The following is a 12,521-nucleotide window of genomic DNA, read 5'->3' as shown; positions in this document are numbered from 1 at the left end:
TCCCCTGGTCGGACACCTTGATGGCAGCCCTACTTTTTTACTCAACTGTTAGATCTAGTTATGTTTATTCTCAAGTACAAGCCAGTGTTTGATTCTAAACCCATCCTTCTTTCCCTTTGCATTGCATGCCATCTTGGTTGCTTGAGTTTTGAGTCTTCTCATCTGAGCTTCATCCTCGTCTTCCAGTATGGCTGGGCTTTGTACTATATCTGGATCAGTGCATCGGGGATCTGGGATGATTTTCTTTTCCAACTCAGTCCATGTATCACAACCTTCGACCCAATACTGACACCACCTGAATCGGTGTAGGCAAATTGGTCTGGCAAAATCTACTACATTTCCAAGTCCGCAATCTTCTTTATTAAGAATTTCCCGCTATTTTAGTCCAAGCTGAGGTCCTCATGCAATAAGCAAGTAAGTGGTATTGATGCCTGTAGGCTAGGGACAATCCTGTTTTTTCAAGCATTTCAGTCAGCGCCATGCACATCTCACATTAACGAATCCATATTTATGCATATATTCATCTAACGTTAGGGATCGGTCAATTATTTCATGTGGGGCAGGTTTCTTTGATGGAGTATATGACGCATCACCTACGCCGTTTGATGTGAATTCATTATTTTAGCTGGAAGCTTTGCAATGCCAACATCACTACTTATTTTGCGCAATCTGACTCATTTCTTCATGGATTGCTAGTCAGTTATTTTCGTCACCTATAATATATCGTTCATTTGGGAGCCTTTTCAGAACAAAGATATATATCACACTTTAACACCATCACGTGCCGATATATATTGTGACAGAGCCCTAATAAACGTTGGTATAATGAACATGCACAACCACCCTGCAGACTCTACCTGGCAAATCTGTAGCAGACTACATATCAATTCGACCACAAAAATATCATTCTATTAATTGACCATTAAACATGGCAACCTCGAAAGGCTCGAGTTCTTGAATTAGACTTCAAGTGTTTTTAACTGCAGGTAAGCTCTTACACCTGATGATAATACTTAGGTATAACAGCTTACGGTGAAAAAGAGTCACAATACAGATGAGAGGTAAAATTTCCCAGAGAACGGAATCCAAATATGTAAGCGACACACTTGTGTGTTCCGAGAAATCAAAACGGGGAAGCAATCGTCAGAACAGGTGGTATCAACCGCACAGGCACTAAAGCCAGAGCTTTTTATGATGATATGCTATATAGAGACATATCATGTCCTGCACCAGTGGACTTTTTCTAAGCGGATTTAAATTTGTAGTTACCGTTTACCTTAGTTACCTAGCTCTATCGGTGTTACATTGGTAGACCCACATGGGATGCAAGGAAAATATCGAGCGAGAGGTCTAAATGCACAACAGATATAGAAAGATATCTAAGGGTTGATAACTAAGTATGGTCATATGAACATGTTTTGCCATAGCTGGGGGATCTCAAAGACCTACAAGGTAAATTGTACAAGAAAAAACATAGTACCTACTTAGGCAGTTAAAAAACACGACCGAGGCCCCACCCGAACGTGTAAAGAAGATCAAGTGACACCAGAGTGCTTTGTCATGTACTGATAGTGGTCCTTGCTGAAATTTAGCTTAGATAGTTCAGAAAAATGCCATTAGAACTGACAAAAACTCCCTTGAGTCAAAGTGATATCATCCCACATGGGGGCTGGGAGACGCGAGAGGTTGGCAAGTAACTTATCGAATTTATGACTGTTAGTGGGGTACGGAGACAGAGGGGCTTTGCGTTTTTTCCCTTCTCCTTAGTGCTAGAACATTGTATACAGTACCCTAGTATCAATACTAGGGGAATTTTTGAGAGGGAGGTTCTTGGGAACAATGCTGATTTCTGCTAGATTTACAAGACAAGTAGATTGTGCATGTTAAAATATGAAGAGTGAGATATGCCACATACTAATTTTAGGAAAATTCTTGGGCTAAAGACTAATAACAGTCAAATTTTCTGGAGTCATGGTTACCAATTCCTGAATGGTATGTTCTTGTACATCGCGTCACGTGTTTTAAGACGCGAGCGCGCCGGACGCCGTATAGACCGTATAAAGTTGGTACAGATATGTTCAATTAATTCTTCAATTTGTGCCCTTTCACGTTATTTTTTAATGTATACAGTAATTTTAAATCACACTACAGCTTAAGAAAAGTAACTAAATCCAAAATTCTGTAGTGGAGTGTGGTTGGCGCCTATCGAACGCGTCTCGGGCTGTAAGCGTGCATTTCCGCGCAGGAAAGACCCTCCGCCCCAGGGCATTCCACCACCACACACCTTTTGACCTTTTTCTTCAATGCATCTCCTCCTTTCTCCCTGACCAATTTCTTCCCTCCCACCACACCCTTGTCGTTAGGGGAGGTCTAGACGTTCTTTTACGTCCTCTATAATTCTCTTAGTTTCCTCGTTTGTGTTAACATAACACGACGTGACGCGGGTCCTCGACCTCGACTCAGGGTTTTTTTCATTTCCTTTTTTCGTGAGTAAGAACCCGTGTGAACTCTGTCACATTATATCACCATGGAGTCCTCTCCATTGAAGAGCCGAGTCGGCTCTATTGTTGGCGTCAAACGTCCAGCGGCCTTGCTGCCTGCTTTTGAGCCGAGCTCGTCGCCCTCACTCCCAAGACAAAAGCGTGTAGCACGCGAGCCAGAAGTCTCGTTGTATCCCACACCAGTTCCGACCTCGTCAACTCATATCATGTCGTCTTCTCCTCCTCCACCTGGCGTCGCTACCTCCCGACCATCCCTGTCTCGATCCTTCTCTGCCACCCTCGAACGCGCACCCTTGTCGGCCGTCCCTTCTATAATGTTGCGGGAGAATGGAGAGCCCATTCTCATGGGGCGATCTAGCGTTTCGTGTCATCATCAGCTGGCTGCTAGCCGGATGATCTCTCGCGTTCATGTCAAAGCTACATATAAACCTGCCCCCAATCCGTTCGATCGGGATAGGGTTGAGATTGTGTGCATGGGATGGAATGGGATCAAGATTCACTGCCAAGGGAGAAAGTATGATTTGGCCAAGGGTAAAACCTTCACATCAGACATCAAGGACGCCGATATCATGATAGATGTTCACGAGGCTCGGGTTCTGGTTCAGTGGCCTCGCAGTGAAACAAGGGACTGCCCTTCCACCGACTCAGAGCAAACCAGTGACGAGGCAACACCAACCCAGCGCCGCCAATCTCGACGAGAACTGCAGGAAAGCCCGCTTCTAGAACGTCAGCGTCTTGCATCACCTGTGTCCCCATCTCCTGCTGCTAAACTTGCTATCCCCCCATCTTCTCCCATCTTCACACCTCGATCCCGTGCCGCAGTAGTGGTCTTCGAAGATGAGCCCTCCCCACTGAAGCGTCACAACACAGTGACCGGCGTGACATCCCAGAGTGCTCGCCGAGCAACCGCTATGCTGCATACATCACATGCAAGTGAGTTGAGTGACCTGAGTAGACACGACGAGTTCTCCGACAATGACGAAGAAAATGACCCAATTGTTCATTCCTTCGGTCCATTCGGAGAGAATCTCCTTCCTCGTATGGCTTCTTTCCGAGCAGGGGATTCTCCTGTTCAAACTGCTCGTTCTCCTCGCAGCCTGCTGCCTGCCCAGCCCCTCCAACCTCTCCGGTCCCCTAGACAGCCCGCCACCGTGCACGAGGAAAGAGACACCGAGCCTACTGAGACCAAGACCCTATACACTGATGAAGCGTCTGAGAGAGTCCGCAACCATGCTGCTAACCAACTCGCCTTTTCCCGACTGTCATCCACTCCGTTTTCAACCATCCTCAACAACCTCCCTCCCGCGTACTGGAGGTCTGGTCATGGGAATGTAACCGGCCCTTCCAAATCTGATATCCGCAACATTCTCGCCTCGACCAAGTTTATCGGCAGAGTCGCCCGTGAGGGCAAAGATGCTGCTGGCAAACCGCTTGAGAGTGAATACTATTACGTTCCTGACGAGGATGACGATGTGATGCGTCGGTCCGCAGTGGTGGATGATCTTCGGAAACCCGGTTTGCGCAACTGTCGGAAACAGCACAAGGTTTGTGACCCCTGTTCCCAATACATTCGTGAATGTATTTGAACCTGGACTTACATATGTTCTCTCTAGCAATACTTCTGGCGGAAACCCAAATGAATCATTGACCGAAAAAGCCAAGTCCTCTGCCCTCAGATGGACTCTCTCAGTACATATTTGCAGTGATTCTTGGTCTCCCACCTCCAGGGAGACCCGCATAGCGTGGCGTGAGGCATACCCTGATTTTAATTCTTTATTGTCGACCTCTGTTTATTTTTTATTATTTACTTGCCTGGGTTATTTTATATCTGCTTCATCATGCATCCTCATCCAGCATCGAGGTGTACGATTTGTTTGGTGTCCCAAAAGCCTCCTGTATATTGTATATTGTTTTGGCGGGGCCTTGGAAATCTCAAGTTTGGTTTCCAACTTGTGATGTGACTTGTTTTATTTTTTTGTGGCAGTCAAGAGTCACTTCATCGACTATCTTTGTCAGTGTCGGAATTTACATCGCCTGATTGCATGTGTACATTGGACAAAAGCTTTGTTCGAACCAGCGGCTTTTGACATTGCTCTCTCATGATGGCTCGGACTGTTTGTACCTTACCCTACCTTTGCTTTTGCCTCGTTGTTCCTCTTATTTCCTCAGTTTGTTTTTCGATGGTTGAACGCAATCATGACTTGTATGCTAGCTCGTGAATTTCATTTTGTTAGATTCTTTACCTCTGCATCCACTCGGCATAATACATATAGCATACCCTATACACTATCCAAGCTGACAGTATGTTCTGCGTATATAAAGGAGAGAGAAACAGGGCGATTGAGACATGGATCTTCAGGTGCACAAATATCGTCGTTGCAGGGTTCAAGGCATTGTTGTATCAGACCTTATGATCAAGTATCATGAATATCATGTTCAAGTACAGTATACAATTGAAATATAGCCCTTGACAACCTTGGAAGACTATGCAGCGCGTCGTCATCAAGCTACAAGGGATTGTCAGCCATTTCATGGCAATAACTTACGTTGTGGTCAAACTCCGAAGTATGATGCTTTTGCCACCTGCGTGTCACATCTGCACCCCGCCCGCAGATAAATCACTTCACTATTTGTGAGAGGTCTTCGGTCTTCTAGGTCTCACCCGCCTATCGCCACCCGTGAGCACCATTGAAACCTTGAATTGTCCTACGAGAAGAGGGGTATAAGAATAAGAGGGGTATAAGAGTGAGAGCGCCCTGCCCACAGATTTCTTCTCTAGATCACCGCAAAACAGCTTCAGCTCAATAACTAGCAACCCACCTTGCAGATGGATTTCTGTTCTATCCTATATTTCATCTGATCTACCTATACCCGCTCACTCAAAGATGACATCGAACACCCCCGATCAAGGTTCATTGCCAGACAGGCATGAACTACAACAAACAATGACTCTTCCATTCTTTCAAAAGCTCAGTTCAACTAATGCCACTGAGCCATCAACTTCTCAAGACAATACAGGCCCAGAGAAGTCGTGGAAACCGACGTTCGACCGCCGGCAGAGCTGGAGTAGCCAGGACCACAAACATCAGCTGCAGGAACGATTACTCGATTCTGAAAAGGGAAAGGAGATGGGATTTACAGAAGCGCATAGTGGGGACTAGGGCCTTGGGAACTGCAGTTGGACGATTGTCCTTTTGATATAGTATGGTGGGGGAGCAAATAGGTTTGGAGCTACAAGTGGGTTTAGGCTCAAATTGTTCAAATTGAGGCAAAATGGTTGGACGTCGAATTTCCAGGATGAAATGTTGTATAATTGAGATATCAAAAATGAGATCGATTAGAAGAGCAACTCAAATCACCGTAAAGGATGAAGGATAGTAGAGTAACAATGTTGTGAATGTGAAGCAAGAGAGGTTATCGCACAAGCAAAGTGGATAAGCAAAAAGTTCCGGCATCAACTCCGCACCGCCTTGGGCCTGTTGGAACCGCCTTTGCGAACCTTTCAGCTTAATCTTTCTCGCGAACTCGTTAAGCTTGAGATATTGCTTGAATCCCCCTTGTATTTTCTTTTCCCCAATGTGGCGTTCAAGTCACTTATGCGCTTTCCCTTCGGACATTCAGAAAGGACCCCACGATTGAATCTATTAGAAGGCCATGGATCGCCAGCGGAAAAGTACGATCGAGATCTCACCTAGCAGACAAGGAACTAACATGGTGTTCTCAATCTAGGGGAGCTTCGTGACCTGAACGAGCGCGCTTGGGCGGGTGAAACTGGTAAGATTTCAACCCAACTCCCTTTATGACGAAATCCCATTGCAGCCCACCTCCCGAGATGGTTCTAATGATCTGAACAGATGTATTCACCACCAGCAAGTCCCTCGACTCAGCGCTCAAGAAAAACACTGCCTTTATCAAGCGACTTCGCACAGGCATCAGCGCCTCCGCCCTTTCCACTTTCCTCGCTGATATCCGCACACTCTCCCTCCACAAGTACCTCTCCGAGATCATCTCCGCCTGCTACGAAGGCCTTTGCAAACTCAAATCCCCCGGGGAAATAGCCGCAGGAGTAGAGGTTGTCAGCGCGCTGCACCAGCGGTTTGGACCATGGGAGTTCACGCGCCAGATCGGTTGGCTACTCGGCCGGGGGCTGAGCACACCGGATAAAGCGCAGCTCAAGGCCCTCAGCCAGGAAATTCGCGAACGCGAAGAGAAAGACCGTTTGTCTCGGCACCGCGTTCTTCTCCGTGTCGTTACGGAGCTTTGGCTGGTCAATGTGTTGAAGACACTTGATGATGTTGAACGGCCTGAGGATCTGGGCGCGAAGGGCAAGGAGGGCGGTGTTGGAATCGGCAGCAAAGCGCCAGACGCCCCGCTGAAAGCCAAGACGCCCGCTGCTGGATCCAAAGACCAGGACAAGCAAGCTGAGCCGTTTCCACTAGAGGTTCTTAAGGAGTTGCTCGGACATGACCGTGATCACACCAACCTTCCCCTGGCAGTCTTGTTCGTTAAGAGCTTTAGCTGGGATATCGTTGGTGCGAAGCTTGCTGAAGATGGCAGGAAGACTGTTGAGGCCGATGGCGCAACTTCCTCTGGCGCGGATGCGCAGACCTCTGAAATCAATGATGTTTCCGCAGAAATGGATCTGCCTTTGACCCCAGAGAAGACCCAGCAGCGGTTTAGGAATATCCTGAGTCGATATCTTGAAGATGTTAAGGCTCATGTGGTTCGTGACCAGAGAGCGCTGGCCCAGCAAAATCGCCGTAATGCCGAGGCATACGTGAAGAGCGGCGAGATCTTCGAAGACCGCCAAGCCAATTTCGAAAAGCAGTCTAAGGTTCTGGAGAAGCTTGTAGCCAATACTCAGGTGCTGTGTGAAGCTCTCGGTACTGAGATGCCCGATATCGCCGAGAAGGAGACCACCGATGCTTCAACAAGCGGTGGTATTGGGCTTGTGAAGACCACCGATTATCTCCGAGGCCAGGGCGAAGGTGCTGGAATTTGGGAGGACGAAGAAGAAAGACGATTCTACGAGAATCTAGTCGACCTGAAGGGCAAGGTGCCAGCCATGCTTCTTGAAGATGGCAAAAAGAAGAAGAGCGAGGCCGAGGAAGCGGGCAAAAAGAAGCCAGATGGTGAACCAGCTGACTCCACGGCCGAGCCGGTGGATGATACTTCTGTCGCAGAAACGGATGACCAGTCGACCGCCATTGCCAGCAAGTCTGTTGGCGCGCAGGTGGACTCTCTCCTCGCAAAGCTTCCTGAACTTCAGACCAAAGATCAAGTCGACCAGTTCGCTCTGGATTTCTGCTGGGTTAACTCTAAAGCATCACGAAACAGGCTAGTCAAAGCCGTCTCGGACATCCCCAAAGGTCGCATCGATCTTTTGCCTCTCTATTCCCGCCTGGTAGCCACGCTAGGACAGTACTTGCCGGATATCCCGCAAGGAATAACCGCTTATCTCGACGAGGAGTTCCGAAGTCTACAGCGGCGCAAGTCGAAGGAGTTCCTCGGCCAAGTACGCATGGCCAATGTACGCTACCTGGCCGAGTTAACCAAGTTCGGCGTTGTTCCGGAGCATATCATCTTCCATTGCTTCAAAGTCTCGCTCGACGAATTTTCGCGCATGAACATTGAGATCATCGGTCATTTGCTCGAGAACTGTGGTCGTTACTTGCTACGCAACCCGGAAACATCCCCACGGATGGCTTCTTTCCTTGAGACTCTGAGCCGAAAGAAGACTGTTCAACACCTCGCCCAACAGGAGCGGATGGTCATCGAAAATGCCATCTACTACGTTGACCCACCGCCACGACCAGCGATCCAGCAGAAGGAACGCACACCGATGGAGCAGTACATTCGTCGCTTAATCTACCTAGATATGAACAAGCGCAATTACACCAAAATCTTGAAGGCTATTCGCAAACTTCACTGGGAAGAGCGTGAGGTCGTTGACATTCTAGAACGTGTGTTCAGCAAACCGGTCAAGGTGAAGTATGGCAGCATTCACCTTTTAGCTATTCTTGTCAGCGCTTTGTACCGGTACCACCAAGATTTCGTCATCGGCATTGTCGACAACGTTCTGGAGCAGGTAACGCTCGGTCTTGAGCAGAACGACTTCAAGTTTAACCAAAAGCGCATTGCGGAAATCAAGTACCTGGGTGAGCTTTATAACTACAAGATGATTGATTCTCCAGTCATTTTCGATACACTCTACCGTATTATTACCTTTGGTCACGAAGGCGGTACTCCGGTCCCTGGAAGAATCAGTATGCTGGACATGCCAGATGACTACTTCCGCCTGCGGTTAGCGTGCACCCTTCTTGATACATGTGGCCACTGCTTCGACCGAGGTTCAGCCAAGAAGAAACTAGATTTCTTCCTTGCTTTCTTCCAGTATTACCTATTCACCAAGGATCCTTTACCCATGGATGTCGACTTCCTTGTCCAGGATACCTACCACTCTATCCGCCCGCAGTGGAAGCTTGCGAGCGATGCCGAAGAAGCGACCCGCATTTTCAGCGAGGCTGTCGCCCTGAACTACAACGTCCAGGATTCCGAGAGACCCGTTGAAGCTGACGAGGAGGAGGCGGAAAGCAGCTCGTCTGACGAGGACCTTGAGGAGGACGTGAACGAAATCGACGAAGACCAGGAATCTAGCGATGAGGCCGAAGTAGGTCCCCCAACCCCCGTGTACGACTTCCATTTTTTTAACCAGTCACAGGCATCTGGGCCCAATGCAGAGGCGAATGACGAAAGCGAGAGCGAGTTCGAAGATGAGGACGAGCAAATTGTCGTCACGCGCCAAGAAGAGGAGCGAGATCCTGTGACCGAGGCTGAGTTTGATCGAGAATACGAAAAGATGATGGCCGAAAGCATGGACTCGAGACGATTCGAGCGCAAGACCGTCTTTGACATTCCCCTGCCCATGAAGCGTCCTCTCCGTGAAAACATGCCCAGTGATTCTAGTCCGGAGCCAGTCCCAGCCGAATTAGTCCCACCATCGACAATGGCCTTTTCCCTGATGACGAAGAAGGGCAACAAGCAACAGGTAAGTATTTGCGTTGAGCAAACGTTATCTTGGCCGATTTAACACATTCCATCTAGACCCGGACTATCGATCTCCCATCGGACTCGACCTTTGCCATTGCTATGCGAAGCCAGCAACAAGCCGATCGCGAAGAGCAGCAACGCATCAAAAATCTGGTCCTAAACTACGAGGCTTCCAATGAACCCGAACCAACCGAGAGTGAGAATTACCCCATGGAGAATGATAACCGAAAGGACTCCCCACTGAGATATCGTAAAGCAGCAACCCAGGAGAAACGTACCCCAGCAAGCCAACGAATGGACAAAGCCGGTGCCAACAGGTCCGCCTTCCGCTCTCGCAAACTCCAGCTCAGCGATGTCAACTGGTAACGACCGCCACCACTATTACCGCTATCTGGACATATGTTCATATCTTCACTCGACACAGCAGTCTGCACCTTTCATTTCTGTAAGGTTGCCATGACACTATGAATGCTGAATGCCTTGAACTCTCGGTTCAACCCAGTGAGCGTCATATTCTACGGTATTTCTTTCGCACTTTATGCAAAGTGCCAGGCCCCATGGCAAGTTTCGCTAATGGCTTCTACCCCGGCTTTGAATGCCGCTGCACCAAGCATACTCCTGTCTCTGCAAGGACCGCTTCTTGTACCACTTACCAAGCCCAAGCCCAACCCATGGCAAGATTTCGGGGAGACGGCTGTATGCTCCGGTTTCCTTTGTGCAAACTTTGTGTATGGCTACTCAAGATCAATAACAGTGGTTACGGAAGATATCATCGATGGGTTGCTCTCAACGAAGATCGCACGCCAATCTCGGTTCTAGGGATGGAATGACAGTGTTTGATTGGTACGGAAGAAGAAGGTTCATTGGACTAAGGCCACGAATGCATATGCATACTATGGACAATTTTTGTTTTTCGCCAGAATGCTCTGTTCTCTAGCAGCAGAGGATAGTGTCTCAATTCAACAACTAGTGTTTATTTTGCGGACAAAAATCCATCACAAGTAAATATGAGAGGATTGAACCGGAAAGTTCAATGGCATTCACAGCGGTGTCGACATCAACCAGAAATTCGACCAGACAAAGGAATCTAGACAGATCAAAGACGAGTTTGTGAAGCTACTTCAAACTGGGATAAAACAATTAGGAGCCACAAGACTTTATGAGATTCACCGCGTCATCAACCCAATTGCGCGAAAGCAAAGCTTGAATTTATTCAACCAGATAGAGAACTCTGGAGAGAAACAACAGGCAAAAGAAAATGAGTTTGTCGAACTACTTCAAGATGGCATAGAGCACTTAGGAGCGGAAAAAGTCCACGAGATCCATCATCTCGCTAAACCAATTGCGCAATTGCAAGGCTTGAAGAAACTCGACGGCGCCAGGACTTAGGACGGGGCAGGGCGGCAAAACTCAATATTGACTGGCTGAGTGACAGGCGCATAGACCTTTTGCTTGGATAGCGCGGCAGTGCCCACGAAGTCACCTGAGAGTGAGGCTGAGGATAGGCCATAAACAATGGGGGCCCAGCACCTTTCTTGTACCCGAAACTGAAACATCGTCTGCACCGTATATTGATAATGACCTCTATATCGTTTGGCGACCAGAATCAGGGGTTACAGGTGGGTACCAGCCACGGGCCCATATACTATACATCTGGTGAGTTTCTACTCACCAAACAATGAGTCGAGGACTAACAGTGGCTTTCCGTCCTAGAGCAACCGGAACCCCACCCAGAGCCACTGTCGACCGTGCCATTCCCGCATGATCCAGATTTTGTCAGTCGCAATGAACTCCTCAATCAAATCCACGAAAAATCCTCGATCATAGGGTCTAAAATAGTTCTCGTTGGCCTAGGGGGGTTGGGTGAGTCCAGGCAGCCCTTAGCGGTCTTTTCAAGACTGACTGACTTTGCCAAAGAAAATCTCGACTCGCCATCGAATATTGCCACCGAGTCCGGCAGCAATCGCCTGACACCTGGGTTTTCTGGGTGCACGCGAGTAATGCCGCGCGCTGCGAGGAAAGTCTGCGCAATCTTGCCGACCGTGCTAAGATTCCCGGGCGCCAGGATCGCAACTCGAATATATTCCAACTCTTTGGGAACTGGTTGCAAGATGGGAAGATCGGAAATTGGATTCTTGTCCTGGATAATGTCGATGATGACGAGCTCCTGCGCAAACCATTACGGATGGAGGCCCAAGCAAACGCACCGAGGCATGCCCTAACGCAGCCACCGCTCAGGTACCTGCTCGAAAGTTCAAATGGCTCTATTATCGTTACGAGCCGGAACAAAGGGGTAGCGTTAGAAATCGCCAGCCACATGAAAAACCTGATCGATGTGCAACCAATGGTTAAAGACGAGGCACTAGTTCTGATACAGAAGAAGGTAGGTTCTGGTATAGAGAGAGCGGACTTAGGTCAGCTAGTCGAGGAACTTGAGTTTATGCCTCTCGCGATTGTGCAAGCGGCTAGCTACATCACCCACCGTTTACCGCGATGCTCGGTATCGCAATACCTAGAAAAGCTTCGGCAGAGTGATCGGCAAGCTATGAAACTTCTTTACCACGAGGGAAAACACATCCATCGAGACTGGGAGGCAAAAAACTCTATCCTACTAACCTGGCAAATTTCGTTCGACCATATTCGACAGATCAGGCAGTCTGCCGCTGATTTGCTGTCTCTTATGAGCTTTTTCGACTGGCAGGGGATCCCTGAGGATCTTCTAAGGGTGCAAGACATAGACAGAAACCATGAACCTTTGGATTTTCCGCAAGACGTTGGGAATAGATCAAGTGATGAGGATGCGGATTGCTCATTTGAAACCGACGTAGATGACGATTTTGAGAGCGACATTGCGATTCTTAGAGACTATTCCTTTGTTACTTTGGGTGATGATAGCATGGTGTTTACAATGCATCGGCTTGTGCAGCTAACAGTACGCGCATGGTTGAAAACTTATGGCCAGGAGGAGGA

General features: G+C 48.3%; 3 protein-coding genes across 3 annotated transcripts; all 3 read left to right on the top strand.

Annotated features, from left to right (window-relative positions):
• Window positions 1-2,527: 2,527 nt before the first annotated feature.
• On the top strand, window positions 2,528-4,087 carry fhdA (putative transcription factor Tos4; the record flags this gene model as incomplete). The annotated part of the gene is made up of 1 exon (XM_057238534.1): window positions 2,528-4,087. One exon carries the CDS (start codon window positions 2,528-2,530, stop codon window positions 4,085-4,087), a length of 1,560 nt encoding a protein of 519 aa, XP_057101145.1.
• Window positions 4,088-5,446: 1,359 nt separating this feature from the next.
• On the top strand, window positions 5,447-5,662 carry N7529_003006 (uncharacterized protein; the record flags this gene model as incomplete). Its single annotated transcript, XM_057238533.1, has 1 exon — window positions 5,447-5,662. One exon carries the CDS (start codon window positions 5,447-5,449, stop codon window positions 5,660-5,662), a length of 216 nt encoding a protein of 71 aa, XP_057101144.1.
• Window positions 5,663-6,155: 493 nt separating this feature from the next.
• On the top strand, window positions 6,156-9,917 carry N7529_003005 (regulator of nonsense transcripts 2; the record flags this gene model as incomplete). The annotated part of the gene is made up of 4 exons (XM_057238532.1): window positions 6,156-6,174; window positions 6,231-6,275; window positions 6,356-9,549; window positions 9,606-9,917. The coding sequence occupies 4 exons, from the start codon at window positions 6,156-6,158 to the stop codon at window positions 9,915-9,917; spliced, it is 3,570 nt and encodes a 1,189-aa protein (XP_057101143.1).
• Window positions 9,918-12,521: the final 2,604 nt, after the last annotated feature.

The sequence above is a fragment of the Penicillium soppii genome (assembly GCF_028829465.1).
Source record: "Penicillium soppii strain IBT 18220 chromosome Unknown utg000003l, whole genome shotgun sequence".
In the NCBI taxonomy this organism is placed as follows: domain Eukaryota; kingdom Fungi; phylum Ascomycota; class Eurotiomycetes; order Eurotiales; family Aspergillaceae; genus Penicillium; species Penicillium soppii.
Note: the sequence above shows the minus strand (reverse complement) of the source record. Positions and strands in the feature narration are given on the sequence as shown.